This window comes from Hypanus sabinus, chromosome 4, assembly GCF_030144855.1.
Source record: "Hypanus sabinus isolate sHypSab1 chromosome 4, sHypSab1.hap1, whole genome shotgun sequence".
In the NCBI taxonomy this organism is placed as follows: Eukaryota; Metazoa; Chordata; class Chondrichthyes; order Myliobatiformes; family Dasyatidae; genus Hypanus; species Hypanus sabinus.
Genome location: NC_082709.1, coordinates 116371011 through 116397777, shown reverse-complemented (window position 1 = coordinate 116397777; position 26767 = coordinate 116371011). Strand labels below are relative to the sequence as shown.

The 26767-nt window shown below is 38.3% G+C and overlaps 1 protein-coding gene across 4 annotated transcripts in view; it reads right to left on the bottom strand.

The window, feature by feature from the left end:
* scml2 (Scm polycomb group protein like 2) overlaps window positions 1-26767 on the bottom strand; it is a 136663-nt gene that overhangs the window by 40955 nt on the left and 68941 nt on the right. For all 4 annotated transcript variants that reach the window (XM_059967974.1, XM_059967976.1, XM_059967977.1 and 1 more), the window contains exons 8-11: window positions 20952-21199; window positions 15924-16059; window positions 15119-15322; window positions 919-1101 (exon numbers count right to left, since the gene is read on the bottom strand). In XM_059967974.1, the coding sequence (XP_059823957.1) occupies window positions 919-1101; window positions 15119-15322; window positions 15924-16059; window positions 20952-21199 (771 nt within the window). The remainder of the gene's footprint in view (window positions 1-918; window positions 1102-15118; window positions 15323-15923; window positions 16060-20951; window positions 21200-26767) is intronic.

The window sequence follows — 26767 nt, the reverse complement described above, 5'->3', positions numbered from 1 at the left end:
ATACTGCATTCCAATAATCCTCTCACTTATGATCAGACTAAACAGTATTAGGTACATCTCCGGTGATATATGGATTCGATGTCTTAGAGGTATTGCCTTCAGAGTTCTTTAAAAGCAAACTTCAAGAAGAGTAGTTTTTCACATGCGTTTTCAAGATCCTTTTTTCTGTGCCAATGACAATGGCTCATGGATGCCTTCAAACTCCAGGACTTTATTTTTCCCATTATGCCATGATTTATGGTTCACATAGTGACCAGCATCTTGTTCACACACAGAAAGGAAAATATAACCTTAAAGAGACATACTAGAATTCCATTATTCATAATCTGTGCAATCAGATCACTATTCATCCAGTTACATTCAAACTGCAACTTCATGATATTATGAATATGCAGCTGGTCAAGAAAAAACAAGACTGTTTCAGGAATAGTGTATAATACTTGATTTGTTTGATGGATTTGTTTGATCTCATAAGGCACGCTCTCCAAATCATGTAAGAAATTAACCAAGTTCATCTCTAAATTTTTTTATTTTGGATTGAAAAGTGGTATTAGTTTGAGAGTTGTTGGTGTTTCTTAATTATGGAAATCACATTCCTGTCAATACCATGTCCCAAAACGAGTATTATGAGACAAATGAGATGAAACAAATAAATATAGTTATTTAAGTATTGCCTTGTCTTCCTAGATTACTAAGCTCATGTCATGAAGTAAAATTTAAGATCCAGTTACCTTTATTTCCAATCACTGCTGAAAACGAAATAAAACTTAGCTCCTAAGAATGGTCAGTTCATTACTATTAGTACTATACATCTAATTCCATTTCCTGACATATTATTTTGCAAATTTGCATTACGCCCTGCCGTACATAATATTGCATTTACCTTTAGAACAATAATGAAAACTGAATGCTCTTTACCTGATTTTACTCTTTCATATTCTGTTGGACTATGTGCATTTCCTATATATGGGCTGAAAGGTTGGCTGCTGAAGAGGTTCTCACAATGCAGACTGTAACAGAGTTTTTCCAGAAATCGTAATACAAATGAGACACTATTTACAGATGGAAGCTTCACTGTGTGTTTCTCTCCATCAAACGAGGCTACAATGACAAAAAAGGAAAAAAGTGTGTTACAATGTACATAATAAGGAAAAATGTTTTTTAAAATGAAATTAAATACAGAATCCTATTAAATTATTTCAGTCTATGAATGGGCCTTGTAGTCCAAGACTTGTGTAGTTTCAGATCTACTTGCTTTTATAAGTTCCTGAATGACATAAAACGGCTCCAAAGTATCCTACAACATGACAGAATTAAAAATGTTTCAATATTTAACTAATTTGTAAATGTAGTTCAGAACTCCAATAGATAATTCTGAACAGAATATATACCAAATGCTGTTAATATCCCAAAACTTAGATTGCTGACCCTCTTGGATGAAGATGATCTTTGCATCATCAATAGGGATGGGAGAAGTACTGGATGATCGGAGGGCTGCAAATGTTGGTGAACCATGGGTGACAAGTGAGGTGGAAAATCTAGTCAGGTGGAAGAAGGCAGCATACATGAGGTTTAGGAAGCAAGGATCAGATGCATATATTCAGGAATATAGGGTAGCAAGAAAGGAGCTTAAGAAGGGGCTGAGGAGAGCAAGAAGGGGGCATGAGAAGGCCTTGGCGAGTAGGGTAAAGGAAAACCCCAAGGCATTCTTCAATTATGTGAAGAACAAAAGGATGACAGAAGTGAATGTAGGGCTGATTAGAGATAAAGGTGGGAAGATGTGCCTAGAGGCTGTGGAAGTGAGCAAGGTCCTCAATGAATACTTCTCTTCCGTATTCACCTATAAGAGGGAACTTGATGACGGTGAGGACAATATGAGTGAGGTTGATGTTCTGGAGCATGTTTATATTAAGGGAGAAGTGGTGTTGGGAGTTGTTAAAATACATTAGGACGGATAAGTCCCTGGGGCTTGACAGAATATTCCCCAGGCTGCTCCACGAGGCGAAGGAAGAGATTGCTGAGCCTCTGGCTAGGATCTTTGAGTCCTGACGAAGGGTCTCGACCCGAAACGTTGTCTGGTCCTTTCAACGGATGCTGCCCGACCTGCTGAATTCATCCAGCTTTTTTGTACGTCTTGATTTGACCACAGCATCTGCAGTGTACTTTGTGTCTTTATGTCCTAGTTGTCCACAGGAATGGTACTGGAGAATTGGAGGGAGGCAAATGTTGTCCCCTTGTTCAAAAAAGGTAGTAGGGATAGTCCAGGTAATTATAGAACAGTGAGCCTTACGTCTGTGGTGGGAAAGCTGTTGGAAAAGATTCTTAGAGATAGGATCTATGGGCATTTAAGGAATCATGGTCTGATCAGGGACAGTCAGCGTGGCTTTGTGAAGGGCAGATCGTATCTAACAAGCCTGATAGAGTTCTTTGAGGAGGTGACCAGCCATACAGGTGAGGGTAGTGCAGTGGATATGATCTACATGGATTTTAGTAAGGCATTTGATAAGGTAGGCTTATTCAGAAAGTCAGAAGGCATGGGATCCAGGGGAGTTTGGCCAGGTGGATTCAGAATTGGCTTGCCTGCAGAAAGTAGAGGGTCGTGGTGGAGGGAGTACATTTGGATTGGAGGGTTGTGACTAGTGGTGTCCGTCAAGGATCGGTTCTGGGACCTCTACTTTTCGTGATTTTTATTAATGACCTGGATGTGGGGGTAGAAGGGTGGGTTGGCAAGTTTGTACAGGACATAAAACTCTGGTTAGGCCACACTTGGAGTACTGTGTCCAGTTCTGGTCGCCTCTCTATAGGAAGGATGTGAAAGCGGAACGGGTACAGAGGAGATTTACCAGGATGCTGCCTGGTTTAGAGAGTATGCATTATGATCAGAGATTAAGGGAGCTAGAGCTTTACTCTTTGGAGAGAAGGAGGATGAGAGGAGACATGATAAAGGTATACAAGATATTAAGAGGAGTAGATAGAGTGGACCCCAGGGCACCACTGCTCAATACAAGAGGACATGGCTTTAAGCTAAGGGGTGGGAAATTCAAGGGGATATTAGAGGAATGTTTTTTACTCAGAGAGTGGTTGGTGCATGGAGTGCACTGCCTGAGTCAGTGGTAGCAGCAGATACACTAGTGAAATTGAAGAGACTACTAGACAGGTATATGGAAGAATTTAAGGTGGGGGATTATATGGGAGGCAGGGTTTAAGGGTCGGCACAACATTGTGGGCCAAAGGGCCTGTACTGTGCTGTACTGTTCTATGTTCTATGTTGTTCCCTTGTTCAAGAATGGGAGTAGAGATAACCCAGGAAGTTATAGACTGGAGAATCTGACTTCAGTGGTGGGCAAGCTGTTCCAGAAGATCCTGAGAGACAGTATTTATGAGCATTTAGAGAGACATAATCTAATTAGGGATAGTCAGCATGGCTTTGTCAAGGGTAGTTCATGCCTTACGAGCCTGATTGAATTCTTTGAGGATGTAACACATTGATGAATGTTGAGAAGTGGATATAGTGCATATGGATTTCACTAAGGCATTTGATAAGGTTCCCCATACAAGGCTCCTTCAGAAAGTAAGGAGGTATGGGATCCAAGGAGACCTTGCTTTGTGGATCCAGAACTGGCTTGCCCACAGAAGGCAACAGGTGGTTGTAGATGGTTCATATTCTGCACGGAGGTCTGTGAACAGTGATATTCCACAGGGATCTGTTCTGGGACCCCTTCATTTTGGGATTTTTATAAATAACTTGGATGAAGAAGTAGAAGGGTGGGTTAGTAAGCTTGCTTGATGACACAAAGGTTGGAGGTGCTGTGGATAGTCTGGAGGGTTGTCAGAGGTTACAGTGGGACATTAATAGGACGCAGCACTGGGCTAAGAAGTGGCAGATGGACTTCAACCCCGATAAGTGTTAAGTGGTTCATTTTGGTAGGTCAAATTTGAAGACAGAATATAATATTAATGGTAAGACTCTTCGCAGTGTGGAGTATCTGAGAGATCCTGGGGTCTGTGTCCACAGGGCACTCAAAGCTGCTGTGCAGGTTGAGTGTTGTTAAGAAGGCGTATGGTGTGTTGGCATTCATCAACCATGGGACTGAGTTCAAGAGCCAAGAGGTAATGTTGCAGCTATATAGGACCCTGGTCAGACCCCACTTGGAGTGCTGTGCTCAGTTCTGGTCATCTCACTACAGGAAGGACGTGGAAACCATAGAAAGGGTGCAGAGAAGATTTACAAGAATGTTACCTGGATTGGGGAGCATGCCTTATGAGAATAGGTTGAGTAAACTCAACCTTTTCTCCTTGGAATGACAGAGGATGAGAAGTGACCTGAAAGAGGTGAAAGGCATTGTTTGGAGGTCTCAAGATGGCGCTTATGGAGTAAACCGCTTTTGGCTTTGCTCCAAACCTTTTACGTCTTTTTAACCTACAAACACCCCTTAAATGATCTTTTTTTACTTATTCTAAAGGGGTTTAAATATATAGAATTTTTCTTTTTAACTATTCGATCTATTTTCAACTCGCTGAAATGTCTAAAGCAAAAGAATCGAAACAGACGAAAGAACTGATAACTTTAGAAACTATTGTAAAGCTTATAGAAGATAAATATGCGGGTCTGGAGAGAAAAATTACCGAACAGCTTTTTGCGTTTGATGAGCGTTTAAAATCATTCGAAGGAGAACTTAAAACGCTTTCACTGGAACTACAAAAACAACAAGCAAGTATTTTGGTACTTGAAGAAGCCGCTCAGAAGAAAGAACATATAATCGAAACTTTGAAACAAGAGCAAGCTTCGACTTCTCAACAGATGGATCGTTATAAATTTAAAATTATTGATCTTGAAAATCGCTCTCAAAGACAAAATCTTCGGCTAATTGGGATTCCGGAAAAGTTTGAGAGCGGTGATCTTACCGCTGTCTTTTCTAAACTTCTAATGGATGTTTTCGGTTCAGAAGTTCTGGACTCTCCTCCAATAATCAATCGTGCTCACCGTGTCTCTCGCTATCATTCTGATTCAGACAAACCACGGCATGTAATTCTCCGGATCCATTACCCTCATATCAAAGAGTGACTGATTCGAGCCGCTCGGAAAAAGGGTATGATTAACTTTCAAGGATTCAAATTTTGTATTTTGGAAGATTATAGCCCTGAAGTTTTAAGGGCAAGAATGGCTTTTAGACCGGTTATGTCTAAATTTCACCAGGAAGGCTACAAGCAAGCGCTGGTATTTCCAGCACATTTGAGAGTTACTTCTGAAGACGGGGCTGTTCGGCTGTTTAAATCTCCAGCGGATGCTCAAAGTTTTTTGGATCAATGACACTCTATCGCATTGACTAATGTAATAATTAGTCTATAAATTTCGATCTCTTACAGAATGATGTTTTTTTTTTTAGGTATGGCTGACATGTATTTTTTATATATTGTAAAATTCTGATTTTATTATAATCTATTAACCTTGAAAATAACTGATTAGGGTTCCTTTTTTTAAGTTTGTATAAGCTTTTTTTTATATTTTTAACACTTAAATATTAAGATTAAAAAAAATAATAAAATGGTGTTTCTTCTTCCCGACAGACTTTAGTGCTTGGAACGTCATATCCGTTTTGATGAGTTTGAAAGTTTTAAACTCTCATTTAAAATACTAATTTAGTAGTATTTATTTATGGGTTTTATCAATTTAATTTTTTAACCCTTTGTTATATATATATAATACTAATTTTATATTTTAACTTTTGTTATATTAATCCTTTCTTATAATATGGGTTGTTTGTATTTTTTCAATTTTTTTTGTCTGAGTTGCCGTCTTGAGACACGGGGGTAATTTTAGTATTAGATTGCCTGCTTGCCTCTTTTTGGCTTTTTTCCTGGGGTTTTGAGGGTGGAGGGAGGGGGATTTTTCTTTTTGCTTGCTTTTTGCATAGTTTTATTTCACGGGCCTATATGAAACTACAAAAATGGTTGCAGTGCCGTGACTTCCGGTTTCTCCTTGAATTCACTTCCTTCTTCTGGGTTCATGAGTTCACTTTTTTTTAAACTTATGTGTTAACTGCAATAAATATTGTCAATATGGATAGGATTATTAATTTTGTTTCTTGGAATACTAATGGTTTAAATCATCTGATCAAACGGAAAAAAATATTCAAAGTATTCCATAGAATGAATGCTAATGTTATTTTTGTGCAGGAGACTCATGTAAGGAAGGTGGATAGTCAACGTTTTTTTAGGTTTTAGAAGGGCCAACAGTATCACGCAAATTTGCAAGCCGAAGTAAGAAGTGTTTCTATTTTTATAGATTCATCAACTTCTTTTATACATCATGAAACAATTTCAGATCCACAAGGTAGATTTTTGATTATTACTGGTCTACTTTTCAATCAAAAAGTTGTTTTAGTTAACGTTTATGCTCCAAATACTGATTGTCCTGAATTTTTTTAAATGCTTAATTTACATCCTTTCCTAATCTGAATCAATATAGACTGATAATGGGTGGGGATTTTAACTGTTGTTTAAACCCTGTGATGGATAGATCCAAGCCTACCCAAACTCTTCCGAATAAATCGGCTTCTCTTATTAACTCTTTTATGATTGATTCAGCTATTTGTGAAATTTGGCGTTTTCTACACCCTAATGACAAAGAGTTTTCATACTTTTCCCATGTTTATCATAATTACTCAAGAATCACTTTTTCATTGATCACCATTTACTCACAGATGTTACTGATTGTAAATATGACTGTATTACCATATCTGATCATGCACCTCTGAAGTTATCTATTAAAATAACAGATTCATATATCAATACTAAATTTTGGAAGTTTAATCCTATTTTATTGCCGGATTTAGACTTTGTTAACTGTATTAAACAACAAATTGATTTGTTTTTCACAACAAATTCTACAGTAGAGATCTCTAGTAGAATTTTGTGGGATACTTTTAAAGCATATATTCGTGGACAGATTATTTCATACTCTGCTGGGGTTAGGAAACGAACTAATTCTAAAATATTAACATTAGTTGATAAAATCAAAGCAATTGATAAAATTTATTCAATGACCCTAGTAAAGAACTTTATAAAGAAAGAGTGGAACTTCAAATGGAACATAGTTTATTATTATCCTCTTCGATTGAAAGTCAGTTAATTAAATCAAAAACTCAATTCTATATGCATGGAGATAAGTCTGGTAAATTATTGGCTAACCAATTGAAAATTGTTTCGGATAAACGACAGATTACTAGAATTCGTAAACAAGATGGTACTCTGACGATCGATCACGGAGAGATAAATAGAGCCTTTCAAGATTTTTATAACTCCTTATATCAATCAGAATTCACTAAGGACTCTTCTATAATAAATGAATTTTTAAGGAAATTGAATATTCCAAAAGTAACTGTTGAGGATAATGTAATTTTAGATACACCTATTACGGAATCTGAAATAGAAAAGGCTATTTCTTTAATGAATTCTGGTAAAGCTTCTGGTCCAGATGGTTTTCCTGTAGAATTTTTAAAATCTTTTTCTTCTATACTTTCTCCTTGGCTTTGTAAAATTTTTGAAGACGTATTAAGTGTAGGTAAACTACCACAATCTTTTTATGAAGCTTCTATTTCTTTAATTCTTAAAAAAGATAAAGACCCTACTGAATGTGCATCCTATCGACCTATATCCTTATTAAATATGGATTTGAAGATTTTCAGTAAAATTTTGGCTATTAGATTAGAAAATATATTACCTCCAATTATTTCTGAAGATCAGACTGGATTTATTAAAAATCGCTATTCATCTTTTAACATTCAAAAATTAATTAATATTATTTATACTTCTTCATCTAAAATACCAGAATGTGTTATTTCTTTAGATGCTGAAAAAGCATTTGACAGAGTTGAATGGCCATATTTATTTACTACAATGCAACAATTTAATTTTAATTCAAAATTTATATCATGGATTAAATTAATATACCATAAACCTTTAGCTTCGGTTTTTACCAATAATCAAAGATCCCCTTTTTTTCAGCTATTTCGTGGTACAAGGCAAGGTTGCCCTTTAAGTCCTTTACTATTTGACATTGCTTTAGAACCGTTGGCTATAGCTATTCGTGAATCACCTAATATTCTGGGGATTACCCATGGGGAGAGGACGTATAAAGTATCATTGTACGCTGATGATTTGTTATTATATATATCTGACCCTGAAAAATCTATCCCTGCTGTTTCGTCTTTGCTTGCTCAATTTAGTAATTTTTCTGGTTATAAATTGAATTTTAACAAGAGTGAACTATTTCCATTAAATATGCAAGTTCCAATTTATAAACATTTACCATATAAAATTGTTACAGATTATTTTACTTACCTAGGTATTAAAATTACTAAAAAACATAAAGATCTATTTAAGGTTAACTTTTTACCTTTAATTGATCAAATTAAGCAACTTGCTATTAGGTGGTCTCCACTATCTTTGTCATTGGTTGGTAGAGTTAATGCTATTAAGATGATGATACTACCTAAATTCTTATATTTATTTCAAGCATTACCAATTTTTATTCCTAAAGCTTTTTTTTGATACTATTGACTCTAAAATATCTTCTTATTTGTGGCAGAACAAAAATCCTAGATTGGGTAAAAAATATTTACAGAAGCCTAAGAAGGAGGGCAGCTTGGCTTTACCAAACTTAAGATTTTACTATTGGGCAGTCAATATACGGTATTTAATATTCTGGACACAAGAATGGACTATAGCTACTTGCCCACAATGGGTAAATTTGGAATGTAAATCTGTGCAAGATTTTTCATTGATTTCAATCTTAGGATCTTCACTTCCTTTTTCTTTATTCAAATTGAATAAACAGATAACTAATCCTATAGTCAGATATACATTACGAATTTGGTTTCAATTTCATAAAATTTTTGGTTTGAATAAATTTATTTTATCATGTCCTATAACATCTAATTATCTTTTTCGGCCTTCATCTATGGATCAAGCTTTTCTTTTATGGAAAACAAAAGGTATAACATGTTTTCGTGATCTGTTTCTGGACGATAACATTATGTCCTTTGAACAGCTATCTAATAAATATAATTTACCTAAAACCCATTTTTTAAGATATTTGCAAGTTAGAAATTTTTTGTATAATGAGTTAGTCTTTTTCGAAAGAATGTCCATTGGACATTACAGATGGAATTTTAGCTCTTAATCCTTATCAAAAGGGTTTAGTAGCCATCATTTATAAGATGATCATGAATTTACAGTTAGATGTATCAGAAAAAATTAAGAAGGAATGGCAAGAAGAGTTGCATTGTCCTATATCTACTGAGCAATGGGAAAAAATTTTATTATTGGTAAATTCGTCCTCTATTTGTGCTAAACATGCCCTAATACAATTTAAGGTTGTACATAGAGCTCATATGTCTAAGGATAAACTGGCTCGATTTTATTCTCATCTTAACTCAACCTGTGATAGATGTCATTCTGATGTTGCTTCATTGACTCATATGTTCTGGTCTTGTCCTTGTTTACAAAATTATTGGAAAGATATCTTCAGTATTATTTCAAAAGTCTTAAATATTAATTTTCAACTGCTTCCTTTTACTGCAATTTTCGGTTTACCAATGACGGATAATAATCGTTTATCTGCTTCATCTCTACGAATGATTGCATTTGTTACATTAATGGCTAGAAGATCTATTTTATTGAATTGGAAAGAAATTAATCCTCCAACTGTATTTCAGTGGTTTTCTCAAACTATTTCTTGTTTGAGTTTAGAAAAAATTAGAAGTGTGGTTTTTGAACCTTCAGTTAAATTTGAAGAAACTTGGAGACCTTTTATTCAACATTTTCACATGAGTTGAATTGTCTTTTCCTAAACCTTACTTATATTATCCTTAATCAATTGGATGGAGGTTCAGAGTTATTGGCATATTAAGTATATGTACTTAATATTATTCAATGGCCCATGTTGGTTAGTGTTTTTTTCTCTCTCTTTTTTTTGGGGGTTTTTCTTTTTTTTTCTCTTTTTACTTCTTTGTTCATTATTGTTCTGGGTTTGAGAGGTTATATATTTTTATTATTACATATTTGAATGTCTATTTAAACTATTAATTATGTACTCTCAAACATTTTGTATTCATGTTTCATTTATGTTTGTTTAAAACTAATAAAAAGATTTAAAAAGAAAAAAGAAAGGCATTGTTTGTGTGGATAGCCAGAAGCCTTTTCCCAGGGTTGAAATGGCTAACACGAGAAGGCATAATTTTAAGGTGTTTGAAAATAAGTACAGTGGAGAAGTCGGGGTAAGTTTTTCCACAGAGAGTGGTGGGTGTGTGGAATGCACTGCTGGCGGTAGTGGTGGCAGTGGATACAATGGGGTCTTTCAAGAGTCTCTTAGATAGGTACATGGCACTTAGAAAAATAGAGGAGTCCGCACTGGGGAAATTCTAGGCAGTTTCTAGAGTAGGTTACATGGTCAGTACAATATTGTGGGCTGAATGGCCAGTAATGTGCTATAGATTTCTATGTTCTAAAACTTCTATATGCTGCTGGCCAACTAGTCATAACTGCCATCTGAATGGAAGAGTCAATGTCATTAGCAATAACATATCATTTCATCTAGTAATCAAAGAATATAGCTTAATATAGCAAACTCAGTCACTAAATGTTTGAAAAAGATACATTTAGATCGAATTCTTGTGGTTTGGGATAAATGTGAACCTGTCCATGTGTAGGCTTTATAGTATGGAAAATATTTGTTTGAATATTCCTAACAGCAAATAAAATATGTTCGGTTTCTTTTTATTGGCTTCTCCATCTTTCTTTGAAAGCTTCATCAACTTAGGCCAAACTAGTCTTTGCTTCATACAACAATTCACATTTTGACAAAAGTTTTCATGTATCCTTCTCTCAATTTCTTCAAGCCTAATCATATTTCGTGACATTTTTTACTGATCTAAGCTAAACCTGGGAATCTGATAAACCTGTAGGATATAAATGTAAAGGATTTCCAGTACATTTGGAAGTAATGACTTTCTCAAATCAAGGGAGAGGTTACTCATCCCACCAAGTACGCGTCAGGTCTCAGAGCAATCCCATACCTTTACTTTTTCGTATTTCTTCTCACATTCCCATCAACTCCATCCCAATTCTTAATTACTCACCCACATGAGGGGTAATTTACATAGTTGCCAATTAAGCTAACAACCAATCCTTAGTCACCCTGAGAAAACCCATGTGATTACAGGAAGAATGTACCAACTCAACAAAGATTGAAGGTGGTCAGGACTGAATCTAGGTCAATGCAGCTGTGAGACAGTCACTTTTCCTGCTGTGCCATTTCAGGAAAATATGCCACAGACTTCAGGTGAGTTAAGATAAAGGCTCATTATAGTATTTTACAATACCTCTGCTCAGCCTCAGACTTAAAGAGCTACAGAATCGGGAGGCTGAAGATGATGTTACTGTTTATTTAAAATAGGTGTGTACAGATCTGTAATCTAATAGCACTGCTACAGTACCGTGATGCCCCAGATGTGAAGCAATGTTTTTTTTTTGGGGGGGGAGGAGGGAGACAAACAAGGTAGAGGAATTCACAGCAAATGCTAGGATTCTGAGAAGTGCATGCCCACAGACTATGTGGTTAGTTAGCAAGTTTAAGTATGCAAAAGGATTAGTCTTCTTTGATAGCCAAGGCATGAAATACAAGAGCAAGGAGAAACAGCTCAGTGCAGTCCAGCATGGCACTGGAGGAGCACCTAAGACAATTACATGCATGTCTAAAGGCCAAGAGAGTTTTAGCCATGACCAGAGATTGGGTGCACTGGTGTGTCTTCTTGGATTGGAAGGAACTGTGGGAGTAGTTAAGTGTTTATAACTATAATGGACATTGATATATTAGATAATGTAGTTGAGAAGAGTGTAATCAGAGAAAGTAATAAGAGAATGATTAAAACTCAATACTTGTTTTCAAAAGATAGTACGTTCAAACTGGCAGCTTGATAGTCATGGCAGAAATACTAATCACATATGAACTGTATTTGAATAAGCTAGCGAATAAGGATACACTGGATAGTACTTCTTCAGCTGATATTGACATGCAGGTTAAATAACCTTCTGTATAGCTAAGTTTTAATTCTATTATAGCAATTAGTAAAAAACATTGATTTAAAAAAATCTTAAATCCCTTCAGCAAGGAATCACCGTTGCAGGTTAACTGATTACTTAAAAGAATAAGTAGTAATAATGTCTAGAAAAACATTAAGCAAATAAAAACCAGAAATTGAATCTGGACTCTCCTCTGAATTCTTTTGATTTAGTTACAGTTTAAGAACTATTTTTGACTGCCCGTGGAGAATGAGTAATTTATGCCTAATCTGGTAGGTAAATTTCGCGAGATGGATCTCTTGATTTTTTTTGTTAGCACTTTAAATCCCATCATGTCTCCATGCCGAGAGTGGGTCATCAACATTTTCATTCCTTGGTCATCAACCTACACTGAGAAAACACCCCATCTTTCAACTTAGATACCTACAAATTCTTTCATTTTGGAAATGCTAAGAAGTTCAAAGTAAAATTTAATACCAAAGTACATACATGTCATTACATACAACCCTGTAATCTTTTTTCTGTGAGCATACTTAGCAAATCTATAGAATGCTAACTGTAAACAGGATCAATGAACTGTGCAAATGCAAAATATAAAAATATAGCAATAAATAACAAGATAAAGAGTCCTTAAAGTGAGACCATCGTTGTGGGAACAGAAAAAGAATGAGTGTAGTAATCCCCTTTTGTTCAAGAGCCTGATGACTGAGGGGTAAACCTGGTGGTGCAAGTCCTGAAGAACTTGTACCTTCTACCTGATAGCACAGCAAGAAAATAGCATGGCCTGGTGAAGAGGGTCTTTGATAATAGATGTTGCTTTTCTACAGCAACGTTTCATGCGCAGTGGCTGGGAGGCCCTTACTGTGATGTACTGCGTCAAATCCACTACCTTTTGTGGGAATTTCCACTTAAAGGCATTGATATTCGCAAACCAGGCGGCAATGCTGCCAGTCACCACACTTTCCACCAAACATCTATAGAAGTTTGCCAAGGTGTTTGATGACATTTCAAAGCTCTGCAGACTCCAAAGGAAGTAGAGGTGGTGCCGTGCTTTCTTTGCAGTTATATTTATATGATTGGTCCAGGACAGGTCCTTGAGAAAATGACACCCAAGAATTTGAAGTTACTGGCCCTCTCCACCTCTGATCTTCCAATGAGTACTGGCTCATGGACCTCTGGTTTCCCTCTCCTGAAGTCTACAATCAATTCCTTGTCTTATTAACACTGAGAATTTGTTATTATTACACTACTCAGCCAAGTTTTCAACCTCCATCCTGTATGCAGATTAATTACCATCTTTGATATGGCCCACAACAGTGGTGTCATCATAAAGCTTGTACATGATGTTGGAGCTGTACTTAGTCACATAGTCATAGGTGTAAAATGAGTAGAGCAGGGGGCTAAGCACACACCCCTGTGGCACTCCTGTCCTGATGGAGATTGTGGAGAGATGTTTTTGCCAATCTGAACTGACTGGGGTCTGCAAAATGAGGAAATCCATAATCCAACTGCACAAAGGAGTAATGAGGCCCGGGTCTTGGAGTTTACTGATTGGTTTTGAGAGGATGATGGTATTAAATGCCGAGCTGTAATTGATAAAACGCAGCCTGATATTTGCATCTTTGCTGTCCAGATGATGCAGGGTTGTGTGAAAGGCCAATGAGATAGCATTCACTATAGATCTGATACTTCAGTAAGCAAATTGGAGCAGATCCAAGTCACCACTCAGACAGGTTGCCATGCTCTTCTTGGGCACCAGTACGACTGAAGCCAGCCTGAAGCAGGTGAGTACCACAGAGTGCTGAAGTGACAGATTGAAGATATCCATGAACACACCAGGCAGATGGTCAGCACAGGTCTTCAGTACTCGGCCAGGTACTCCATCCTGACTGGATGATTTATTTGGATTCACTCTCTTGAATGCATCTGCAAATACTGAAATCAAACGATCATTGAGAGACACAGGGGGAGCATGATGGTTCCTCCTATTCTGGTGATCAAAGCGAGCAAAGGCTGCACCGAGCAAATCCGGAAACTCTGCCTTCCCCTATGTTGCAAGATTTAACTCTGTAGGAGGTTATGGCATTCAAACCCACCCTGCCACAGCTGTCGAGCGTCCCTCGTTGATTTCAGTCTAGACCAGAATCTCCACTCCACCCTTGAGATGGCTTTTCAAAGGTCATTCCTGCACTTCTGGTAGCATTCTTGATCTCTGGACTTAATGCCTCTGATCTGGCTCTCAACAAATTCCAGATTTCATGGTTCATCCAGGGCTTCTGATTGGGGTAAACCCCGAAACATTTTATGGGGATGCACTCATTCACAGCTGTTTTAATAAAATCTATAACCACCCTCGTACGGTCATTCATGTCCTCAGATGAGTTCTTGAACACTGACTGAAGGCAATCCTGTAACTGTTCCTCTGCCTCCCATGACCTCCTCTTAGTTATCTTGATTTCGGTAGCCTTGCTTTTTAGGCTCTCTTTTAGGTAACAGGAATACAGTTAAATGGTCCAATTTGCCAAAATGCAGTCTGGGAAAGAAATAATAGTGTAGTAATGGTCTAGTGTGTTGGGACCTCTGGTGCAACAGATTACATGCTGGTGATCACTGGACAGGGTTTTCTTCAAACAGGCCTGAAAAAGTATCCTGAAGAAGGGTTCGGCCCAAAAACGTTTTGACTTTTATTCATTTCCATAGACGCTGCCCAACTTACTGAGTTCCTCCAGGATTTTGTGTGCGTTGCAAAAGGTATGGTACAAGGGATTTTCAATTGATGCAAGGGCCCATCTATATTTTGACTACAGTACAAAAGTACTAAATCAGCTGTAGTGTGTTCTCTGGTTGCTAAAGGATGATCTAAACCATGAAAATGTGAAACAGAAATCTACTTGAGTAAACTACCTTAAACTTCTTCCAAATATACAACAATCTTTGCATTCCTATATAAAATCACATCAAAAATTAAGTATTTATATCTCTTTATCACTTTATAATTAATGTAATTGAAAGGACAAAAGGTATTCCCTCTCACCGGTTATTGCCTCTCCTCCATGATGTCCAGACTTCAGAAATGAGAAGACTGTTTTAGCCTGGTAAGCACAATCAACACAGCCTTGTACAGCCTGCTGAAGCACTATTGGCACAGGGCCTGGCCCAAAGTGATCTGGAAGCTGCTGAACTTTCTTTTTATTCAGATGAGGTCCACAGTTTCCATGTTTGTTAACGTACACACAAACTGTTAACAAAACAGCCACTATTAATTATCAAGACTTAACAACGAAACAATTTGTGATAATTTCCATTGTATCCAAGGTGCCATGAGTAAATGCAATTCTCCAAGGTAAGGAAGGACAATAGATTAGTACAATCGTCAGCTGCTTTATTTAGCTACTACATTAACGGAACTTTAAAGTAGGAACCTGATTAAAAATTAAGCACAGAATTATGAAGTGGGTTGTTCAAAGACTCGATGTCACTTAGGTATTAAATTTACAATGCTCCAATACTTACAAGCCACTCAGTCCAAATATTTCTTTTAAAATATCAAATAGGACAACAAATCTAACAAAAAAAATCTATAGCAGATTTATAGCTTAATTTTGTGTTCTTTGGGGTTTGGATTGTGCAATTTACAATGATTAAATCATAACTTTGTTGTGCATCACACAAATTTATGTAATTCACTTGACTGGAATTATGTAAATTATGTGAACTTAAGAGTGAAGTGTATTTTAAATATAGGAGGAATCAACTGTCATGCTACACAATCATCAACTGTTAAAGACTCTTTTGTCCTCCCTTGTATTTGATTATTATTAGAAATGAAGAGTTGTTACCTGTGGATAAAACTGATGGAGTTGTATTGGGAATACTAACAGCATCTTGGGGTCCTTGGGCACTGCTAACATCAGTTTCGGCCATTGTTGTGGTGGGTGAAGGAGGATGCGGGCTCTGTACTGTTCGACTCTTTCTCTGAAGTACAAAAATAAAAGTATCTTACAACTTTCCACAACCCGTGTAAAGGTATGCAAAGGGAATAAGTTTTTATTTATATTTGAATAATGTGAACATAACCAAAATGACTGCAGATTTCATCTTTTGATTATGTGTCTCTGAGCATGCTTTCGTTCAATTGTGCTTTTCAGTTTGCTTTATTACACTTAGCATTATCTCAGGTTTATCCAAAATTGTACTGTCAATGCTCTCACATTAAGCTTGATTCACATAAAACTGTGTTTGCTGAGTTGTACTGGCACAAAACAAATTCTATTCACTTTTTTTTTTAAATGCATCTGCAGTGCCTTGCTTACCATCTTTCTCATAACGATGCCCAATTGTTCCTCCAGGAAAACTTACATTTTTTAAATTCAAGCATCTTTCTTATCTTTGAATAGCTTCCTTCAACAGCATAAATGAATGGCCCAGTCTGAATTAGTAAATTGTTTTATTATTGACACATGTATCAAGGCACAGTGAAAAACTTTGTTTTAACATCAATACAGATCACTTGATTACAATAATGCAAGAGGTAGTACAAGGGAAAACAGGAGAAGCAAATTCTGGAATAACTCAGCAAGTCAGGCAGCATCTACGGGGTGCTTTGAGCCAAGACCCTTCATCAGGACTGAAAAGTAAGGGAGCAGAAGTCAGAATAAGATGAGGTTGGGGGTTAGGGGAAGGAGTACAAGTGGGCAGGTAATAGGTGAGACCAAGTGAGGGGAAAATTGGGTGGATGGAAGAGAAGGATGAAATAAACTGGGAGATAGGTGAAAGAGACAAAGGGCTGAAGAAGGAATCTGATAGGAGAGGACAGTGGACCATGGAAGAAAGGGCAGGTGGAGGGGAACCAGAGGGAGGTGACGGACGGGTGAGGAGAAGAGAAAGGATGAGAGGTAACCAGAATGGGCAGTTGAAAAAGAGAGGAGGGTTGGAAGGGGGAGAGATTACCCGAAGTTGGTGAAATCAGTGTTCATGCCATCAGGTTAGAGACTACCCCAGATGAACATGAGGTGTTGCTCCTCCAAACTCCAACAAAGGTAGATTGTGGAATCACAACTTCATCTTCTTATACAAGAGATCTATTCAGTAGTTCTGTAACAGTGGGATTTAAAGCTTTCCTCGAGTCTGGTGATAGGTGCTTTCAAGCTTTGTATCATCAGCCTGATGGGAAGGAAAAAAATGTTCAGGGTGGATGGGGGTCTTTGATTATGTTGGCTACTTTACCAAGGCAACAAGGTGTGGGCACAGATCATGGAGGTGGCCCAAGAGATTCTGCAAATGAAGGAAGACTTCAGCAACGTACAAAATTCTGGAGGAACTCAGCAAGGCAGAATGAAAAGCCATAGCCCAAAAAGTTGATTATGTATTCCCCTTCATAGATGCTGCTGAAAAATTTTGTGTGTATTGCCCATGGAGTGGGGACCAGTTTCCATGATGTGCTGCATTGCACCCACAACTATCTGCAGTTTCCAGCAGTCTTGGGCATCATACCAAGCCAGGACGCATCCAGATAGGAGCTTTCTGTGGTGCATTGATAAAAATTGGTGTGGTTCAAAATGGCATGCTGAACTTCTTTAGCCTTCCAAGGAAATAGAGGTGATAGAAACATAAAACCATAGAACATTACAGCACAGAATCTGGCCTTTCGGCCATTCTTGGCTGTGCCGAACTATTATTCTGCCTAGTCCCACTGACCTGCACCTGGACTAACCATATCCCTCCATACACCTCTCATCCATGTATCTGTCCAAGTTTTTCTTAAATGTTAAAAGTGAGCCTGCACTTACTACTTCATCTGGCAGCTCATTGCACAATCCCACCACTCTGTGTGTGAAGAAGCACCCCCCGCATGTTCCCTTTAAGTTATTCCCCCTTCACCCTTAACCCATGTCCTCTGTTTTTTTTTCTCCCCTAACCTCAGTGGAAAAAGCCTGCTTGCATTCACTCTATCTATACCCATCATAATTTTATATACCACTATCAAATCTCCCCTCATTCTTCTATGCTCCAGGGAATAAAGTCCTAACCTATTCAACCTTTCTCTGTAACTAATTTTCTCAAGTCCTGGCAATGTGACGATCCACATTCTTGGCCATTGCATCTACTAGGTTGGACCAAGGCAAGCTGTTGGTGATGGTCACGCCTAAAAAATTGAAGCTTCCAACTCTCTAAATTTCAACACTACTGACGTAAATGGGAGCAAATGCACTGCGCCCACACCCACTCCCAATGACCAACTTTTATGTTTGGTGGACACTGAGGGAAAGGTAATTGTCAAAACACCATGCCACTATGCTGTCTATCTCCTTCCTGTACTCCAATTCATTTGAGATTCGACCCATTATGGTGGTGGCATTTGTAACCTGGTAGAAGTTAGAGCAGAATTTGGCCACACAGTCATGAGTGTACATGAAATTAAGTAGGGGGCTGACGATGCAGTCCTGTGGGGCACCAGTGTTGAGAATAATCATGGTGAAGCTGTTGCTATATTTTCTTACTGATTGTGGTCTATTGATTGGGAATTAAGGATCAAGTAGCAAATCTCAGGTCTAGGAGTCTGGAGATGAATTTGCTTGGAATTATAGCATTGAAGACAGAGTTGTTGTCAATAAACAATAATCTAATGCTTGTATTGTTACTATAATCACAATGCTTGATAAAGAAATGTAGAACTAGTGAGATGGTATCTACCATAGACCTGCTTAGGTGGTAGGCAAATTGCGGTATGTTGAGGTTCTCTGGGATGCTGGAGTTGATGTGTGCCATGACCAGTCTAAAGGGAACCATGGCCACTTGAAATTATTTGTTTCTGCTTGAACACATTTGTGTTAAGTGCTTTGGGATGTTTTGCTGTAATATTGACTATTATTTGAAGGAAGTACACACAAAACTAAAACAATGCTCTTTCTATCACTACATTTTTCAGAAGTTTCTTTCTGAACAGTTCTGTCATACAACACATACAAAATGCTGGAGGAACTCAGAAGGCCAGGCAGCATCTATGGAAAAGAGTACAGTCGACGTTTTGGACCACGACCTTTCAGCAGGACTAGAGAAGCTATAAAAGGTGGGAGGAATGGAGGGAGAAACACAAGGTGATAGTGAAACTGGGAAAGGGAGGGATGAAGTAAAAAGCTGGGAAGCAGACTGGTGAAAGAGGTACAGGGCTGGAGAAGGGGGAATCTAATAGGAGAGGACAGAAGGCCATGGAAGAAAGAAGGGGAGACGAGCACCAGACGGAGGTAAGGAGGTAAGGAGATAAAAAGGGGCAGGGGGATGGGGTGGAGTACCTAAGTTTAAAAATTCGATGTTCATGCCTCCAGGTTGGAGGCTACCCAGATGGAGTACAAGATGTTATTCCTCCAACTTGAGTGTGGCCTCATTGCAACAGTAGAGGAGGCCATGAATTGACTTATCAGAATGGGAAGGGGAAGTGGAATTAGAATGTGTGGTCACTAAGAGATCTCGCTTCTTCTGACAGACTGCTTGGGGACCTGAATGGTAGTGAGAGAGGAGTGTGTAGGGGCAGATGTAGCACTTGTTCCAGGAGGGAGATCAGTGGGGAGGGACAAATGGACAAGGGAGTTGCGTAGAGAGTGATTCCTGTGGAAAACATAAAGTGGGGGTAGGGAAAGATGGTGGCCGGATCCTGTCGGAGATGGAGGAAGTGGAGGAGAATTATGTGCTGGACACAGAGGCTGGTGGGGTGGTAGGTGAGGACAAGAGGAACCCTATCCCTGGTAGGGTGTCAGGAGGATGCGGTGAGAGCAGACATGTGTGAAATGGAAGAGAAGCGGTTGAGGGTGGCATTGATAGTGGAGGAAGGGAACCCCTTTCTTTTGAAAAGGGCATCTTCATTCTGGAATGAAAAGCCTCCTCATCCCAGTTTCAATGATCAACTTGTGTTCTCTCTCCTCTCCACCCATCTTTTAAATCTACTCTTCATCTTTTTTTCCTCTAGTCCTGCTGAAGAGTTTCAGCCCAAAAGGTTGACTATACTCTTTTTCGTAGATGCTGCCTGACCTGCTGAGTTCCTCCAGCATTTTGAGTATGTTGCTTGGATTTACAACATCTGTAGATTTTCTCTTAGTTCTGCCATACGACTGGGATAGAGAGCAAGTTATCTGCTTGCTCACCTACAAACAGAATGGAATTTCATTAAAAAAAATTAAAGAGCAGAAAGATTAGGCCTGAAATGTTCATTTAAAACTGAATCAGTTGAGTAATAAGGGGAATAATGGCAGCTTTTATAATTAATTTCCAGTTACTCTGTACCTCCACAAACTTTGCTACATTAGGATATCATTGGCAGAGAGCATGAAAAAATATCAAGTTTCTTGACATTATTACTCCTATCAAATACTCACCAAACGTCACAAAAATGAGTTATGACTGGTATTTCACAGACAAGTGAATTTACAATAGTATGGTCAATTTTGATTATCAGTAAACCTTCTTTCTGGTACTTGTATAAATATGAAGTATCATTCTTTTCTATTTATTTAGCAAGAAGAGTTCTACAAAATTCAAATAAATTATTGAAGATCTTGTACAACTATTTACCAAATTATCTATGAACTTCTTGTCTCTGACAACAAAACATGTAACAGACATTTTGGGGCAAACAGGAGGAAATCTGCAGATGCTGGAAATTCAAGCATCACACACAAAATGCTGGTGGAACACAGCAGGCCAGGCAGCATCTATTCTGATGAAGGGCCCCAGCCCGAAATGTCGACAGTGCTTCTTCCTATAGATGCTGCCTGGCCTGCTGTGTTCCACCAGCATTTTATGTGTGTTGCAGACATTTTGGGAATTGCATTTATAAATATTTGAAAAGTTTAAATAGAAGTGTCTGGACAAACCTTAAGTCCAGGCTTTGCTCCTCTTTTAGCTGGTTTGATTGGATCAGTACAAGAAACAGATTTAGGCGATAAATTACTTTCAGATGCTATGGTCTTTTTTGAAGAGGACTGCCCAGGTCGTTTTCCTCGAATGTTCTTACGGCCTTTCTGTGTTGGCACTTCATCAGGTTTCTGTGGTGACTGCATAGTCCTTTTAGTCAATCTGGAAGGAGTTGATGGAGTTGCAGGAATACTCTTTGAAACAGAAACTGTGAATAAGCAGAACATTTAAAAAACAGAACTCCTTAACGTCAAAATCATTGGTGTCTAATATATATTCTTCTTGTTCACAAGAAACAAATCATTCCATATTTTCCCTTCACAATATAGCAAGACCAATCACTTCTCCATCTGTTTTATTGAGTACTATTGTCAGCCTGTCAACAATGGTATATTTACCATAAGTTATGAAGTCCAACTCCAATCCTGATACACCCTATCCTCGTTATACACGTCTTCAGACTATGCGGATTCAGTTATGTGAGGAACCTATTTCTACCAATGTCTCCTTATATGCGTCCAAAACTCACAGTTACGCACTGCTTTCCCGCCATTACAAGTCATGTGCACTCGCCTCACAATCTCACTCCCGCCAGTCTCGCATTAATTTTGGCAAGCTGTGGATGTGCGATCTTGCGCTCTTAAAAACTTTTGTCGGTTTTAGCTATGGTTCAGTGATTTTGCGCTTGAAATATTTAACTATGCCTCCTAAGCGTCCGATGTCATCTCTTGGGCCATCAGCCGAGTGGCAGAGAACCACTTTAAACACTTGAGAAAAAGTTGGAAATTATAAACAGCACAGCCTCAGCTGACGGTAACACGGCTCTGGATCGCTACTACCGGGAACAGAATCTTGCCTTTAAAGTTCTTCTGTTGCTTGACAATGCGCCAGCCCATCCTAAACATTTGGACAGCATTCCTCCTAACATAACAATGCGTTTCCAGCCGCCTAGCACAACATCATTGATTAAGCCACTCGACCAAAGTGTGATCCACATTCAAGGCGTACTTTTTTTTAAAACGGTGAACTATCTCTCAGATGCTGCAAGCAACAGACGATTTTGAAAATCCCGGGAATTTCCCCAACAGTGAGGGAATGGTGGAAGACAAAACACTTGCCACAAATGGCAATGGAAATGGACTCAAGTTTGGAACGGAGTCAGCATTTCCGTCATTCTCTACCGTCAATCTTTCTTCCTAACAAGCAAATTTATGCTGAAAAACAAAATGATGTCCAAGCAAACAACCTTCGCCACTTTATTCAAACCAGTGGCATCTCCTGTTGCCAGCAATTCTAAGAGTTCTGTGAGTCTTTCTTTACCCCTTGCTGTGCTTGATATGATCCTGACGACCCACAACTATCCACCTTAACCATGTAAAGCTGCCCGACACCACAACAACCACTCATCTCCCGGAGCGAACACACTTGCCACGGTTGGTGAGTACTGTACACCCTAGTATGTTAACTTCCAACTCACGCCGAATATTACCTTAAATTGATGAAATATAATACAAATGTTGCCTTGTAGTACTGCTTTTGTGTTGTATTGGTATGAAAATGTGAATAAATTACAGATAAAACATATTTAGGAAGCCCTCTGGAACGTATCCCTATTTTCTCCATTTAAATAATTATTCACGTTATGTGCCGACTACGAGGAACGTATCCCCCAAATATAACGAGGATAGGGTGTATATAAATATAACGGATGTTTTAAGGCTGTATAGATGGATATACAATTTAAACCAAAGGAGAGAAAAAAGTCTGGTTTAACAAAAGCTAAACCTGTAAGAAAAAGATGTACAGTCCTGTTCAAAGTCTTAGCACATATATATAGCTAGAGTGCCTAAGACTTTTGCACAGTACTGTAGTAAATTTATATATAGAGCTGTACCGCTGCCGCAAAAAAACCCCTAATTTCATGACATAATAAGTGATGATAAAACAGGTTCAGATACATGTCTTTACTGTGTACTGAGAGTGGGAAAAGGGAAGGCAGAGGGGAATCATGGTTGGAAAAATGGGAAGGGACAGGGGGAGTGGGAAGCACCAGAGAGACATTCTATAATGATCAATAAGCCAACTGTTTGGAACCAAATGACCTTGCCTGGTGCTTCAGAGCTGGGTGTACCTGGACCAGTGCCGGACACTATGCTACCTGTCCCACAACTCTCCTGCAGTGTGCCACCCTCGCCATTACCAACATCCTTTGCTCTCCACTCATCTTTGATAAATGTAGTACTGTGCCAAAATCTCAGGCATCCTAGTTATATATGTGCCTAAGAGTGAGTGTGAGTGTGCGTGTGCATGTGTGTTTTTCCCCCTAATATACAAATTGTTAGTATTTAGAATTATTAACTCTAGTTTTTGAGTTCTTCTTCTGTCTGCTTGGGAGATGAAGGTAGGAGGAGGAAGGCTGGAAAGAAGAAATTATTGGTTTAATGCAGCTTCATTGGAAAATGGGTTTATGTAAGACCCGTTACTGAAAAGATTGAAAAAAATAATTTAAGGTTTTGCTAATAAAATTGAAGAAAAATCAACTCTCACTCGTTATTATTTGACCAATTAAGAAGATTAGTAATCCTCTGTTATCCAACAATCCACTGGGATGAAGAAAAATGAGAAAAATCAGAAAGGATTGTAAAATGTTACTGGTGGAATCCATATGGTCCTTAAACCTGTTGTAATTTCTAACTGAGCCACATTCACAAATGAGAGAAAATCTGCAGATGCTGGAAATCCAAGCAACATGCACAAAATGCTGGAGGAACTCAACAGACCATCTATGGAAAAGAGTACAGTTGATGTTTTGGGCCCAGACCCTTTAAAGGGTTCTCAGCCTGAAATATCGACTGTACTCTTCTCTATAGATGCTGCCTGGCCTGCTGAATTCCTCCAACATTTTGCATGCATCACATGGTTACCATTGGGAATTCTGACTGAACATCCTCAATGGAATTAAGAAAAGCTTAATTTACAAACGCAGAAATTGGAAGCAATTGTTTATGTTAGATCTTGAGTGCCATTTATAAATTACTGTGTGTGTTTTCCATGTTTTCCCTGGGGCCACATAGGCTTCCCTTAGATGCTTTAATTTCCTTCCACATCACAAATAACTAACTACAGTAAACTAACTCTATTAAGGGTAGGTTCCAGGAGGAAGTGATGAGTCTGTGAGGAAGAATGGACTAAGGGAAATTAGGGAAATTAGGAATCAATAGGAGTGAAAGATGCACTCCAAGAGCCAGCACTGAGTAGGCCAAGTGGTTTTCTATGCTAAATGGACATTTCCATGTAGTCTGCATTAAACATTTCATTTTCTGAGTGGAAGACGATAAAATGGTAAGGAACCTTAGTATTCATATGGGTTTAGCAAAGTAGCTGTTCATAAATATTTTATAGAAATACAATATAAAATAATTGTAGTGCTTATGATTTTAGATTGTACACAAAAGAACAGTTTTTAAATCAAAGATACTCCAAAAGCTGTATTGCTAAAAGGTAGGGAAAAAATTACTTTTTATGACTTTTCAAACTCAATTAATGTTAAGCACAAGTTTAACACTGAACTTGCCTGGTATTAAGTATAAGGAACTCTAGGCCCAAGTGTGGTTGACTTAACTGCCCTCTGAACTATCCTAGCAGTTCACAAAAGAGTAAAACTCCAATAATCTGCAATCCAATTGTTCAGAAATCCCCAAGTTAAATATCGGCTCACCATAATAGCCCTTTACCCACAGTCAGTTTGAAGTCACTGGGGCCTGATTCCCTCATTCACTTTAAACCTAGCAGGCACCATTTCCTCTGTTAGTACAAATACTATTATTGATGTCTGATGAATGTTCAGTTATAGACAGTAAAATTGATATCCGACTCCCTTGGTTGTGCCAGATTTGGTCCACAATCATCTTTTTATAAGGAATCTTACCAGGCTCACAGGAAAATTTATTGTTTGCTTGTAAAATCTCAGAAAAAAAAGCTAATTAAAAGTGTGTTGATGTACAAATCCAATAACATGCAACAGTCCGGAAAATATGCGTATGTCATTAGCAAGGCTGTTGGAATATCAAGAGTTTTATTATATATAACTGAACAGACGTCAGATATCATACTTCATAAGAGAGGCACACCCAACTAAGACCTATAAGAATAAGTGATCTAATTCAAACACTAGTCAAGTTTGATATAGATCATCACAATCAAAGCTTTTAGGCATTATCCTAGGCAATTCCATCATAGTGTTCTGTCTCACCAGGAAGACAGAGATAGAACAAAATCAGGTGGTGTGGTCCCAGCAGTACTCCTCCCACAATTCCAGCACATCTAAAATATCATTTGGTCAGATAATCTTCACTCTAATATTACTATTAAGCCAGGAAATCAAATGAGCCTCAATCATGTGCAGAAGACCAAAAGAAACACCGGTCAGACATAAAAATGAAATTCTATGAGTAGAAAAAAACTCAAAAAGCCTCAAAAAACAAAGGATATGAACTAAATCTAAACTATAATAGGAGCACAATGAGTGACACAGTAACAAAGGTTTTCTATGATCATGCCTCTAGTATTCACATTTGAATCAATCATAGTCATACAGCACAGAAACAAACCCAACAGCTCAAATTTGGCTCTGTGCATCCAGTAATCAGGAATAAAGATAAACTGAAATAACAGGAGAGCTTATGAACATTGACAAGCCTAAAGAAAAGCCCAGCACACAAGTGCCGTAGAAGATGAATAACTGGAGTATGGAAACAGGCCACCGGCCTATTACATCTAAGTTGATCAGTGGGCAACCATCTGCATTAACCCAGTACTTAGTTCATCGCCTTCTATGATTGGTTGATTCAAGAAACCTAGATCACTCTTAAAGACCACCAGCAACTATGCGTAAACTAATCTCTCAGGCAGTGTTTTTCAGGAACTCACCACTCTCTGGGTGAAAAAGCTCAACCCCCACCAGATCCCTTTGATCTCTTTGTTCTTGCCCTAAATCTATGACCTCTGGAATTACCTGCCTCCAATATGGGGAAAGGTTTATTGCAGTCTACACTGCCTATATCCTCAATTTTATAACCAGTTCCTCCATCTTAACCTCCTCCATTCCAGGGAAAATAGACCTAGCCTCTCCAGTCTCTGCTCAATTAAAATACTCTATCCCGGATAACATTCCAGTGAATCTTTCTGCACCCTCTCCAGCACCAACAGATTTTTATATGTGTTAAGGTTGAGAGTAACATTTAGGCTTCAGCTAATGATCGGCAAGTGGCATTTGCACAATGCATCAGGCAAATGATTACAAGAGAACATTAAACCACTTCCCAACGACAATGGCATTACCATCACCGATATCTCACCATTCTGTTGTTCACAGCTAAAGTGAAATTTAACTAGACCAGATACTTAAATAGTACAACTACAGGATTATCTTTGCTTCTAAGTTGGTTATGTAATATGATACCCTACACCGACCTGGAAGAGTATATTTTTGAAATACTCAAGAAGCTGAATGCAACAGATTATCTGTCACCTACATGGATTATGGCAGTCTATGGCTGCAGTGTGCATTTCTGCTGATCTGCAGTGTCCTAACCAAGGATTCTGTGACAGTATCTTTTGTGACATTTACTACCAGAAAGAAGAGCTTTGCTGATGAATAAACACAAGAGAATCTGCAGATGCCGTTAATCCAGAGCAACACACAATGCTGGAGGACCTCAGCAGGTAGTTCAGCCAGCATCAAGGGGGAGGAATAAACATTTTTAGCTGAGCCCCA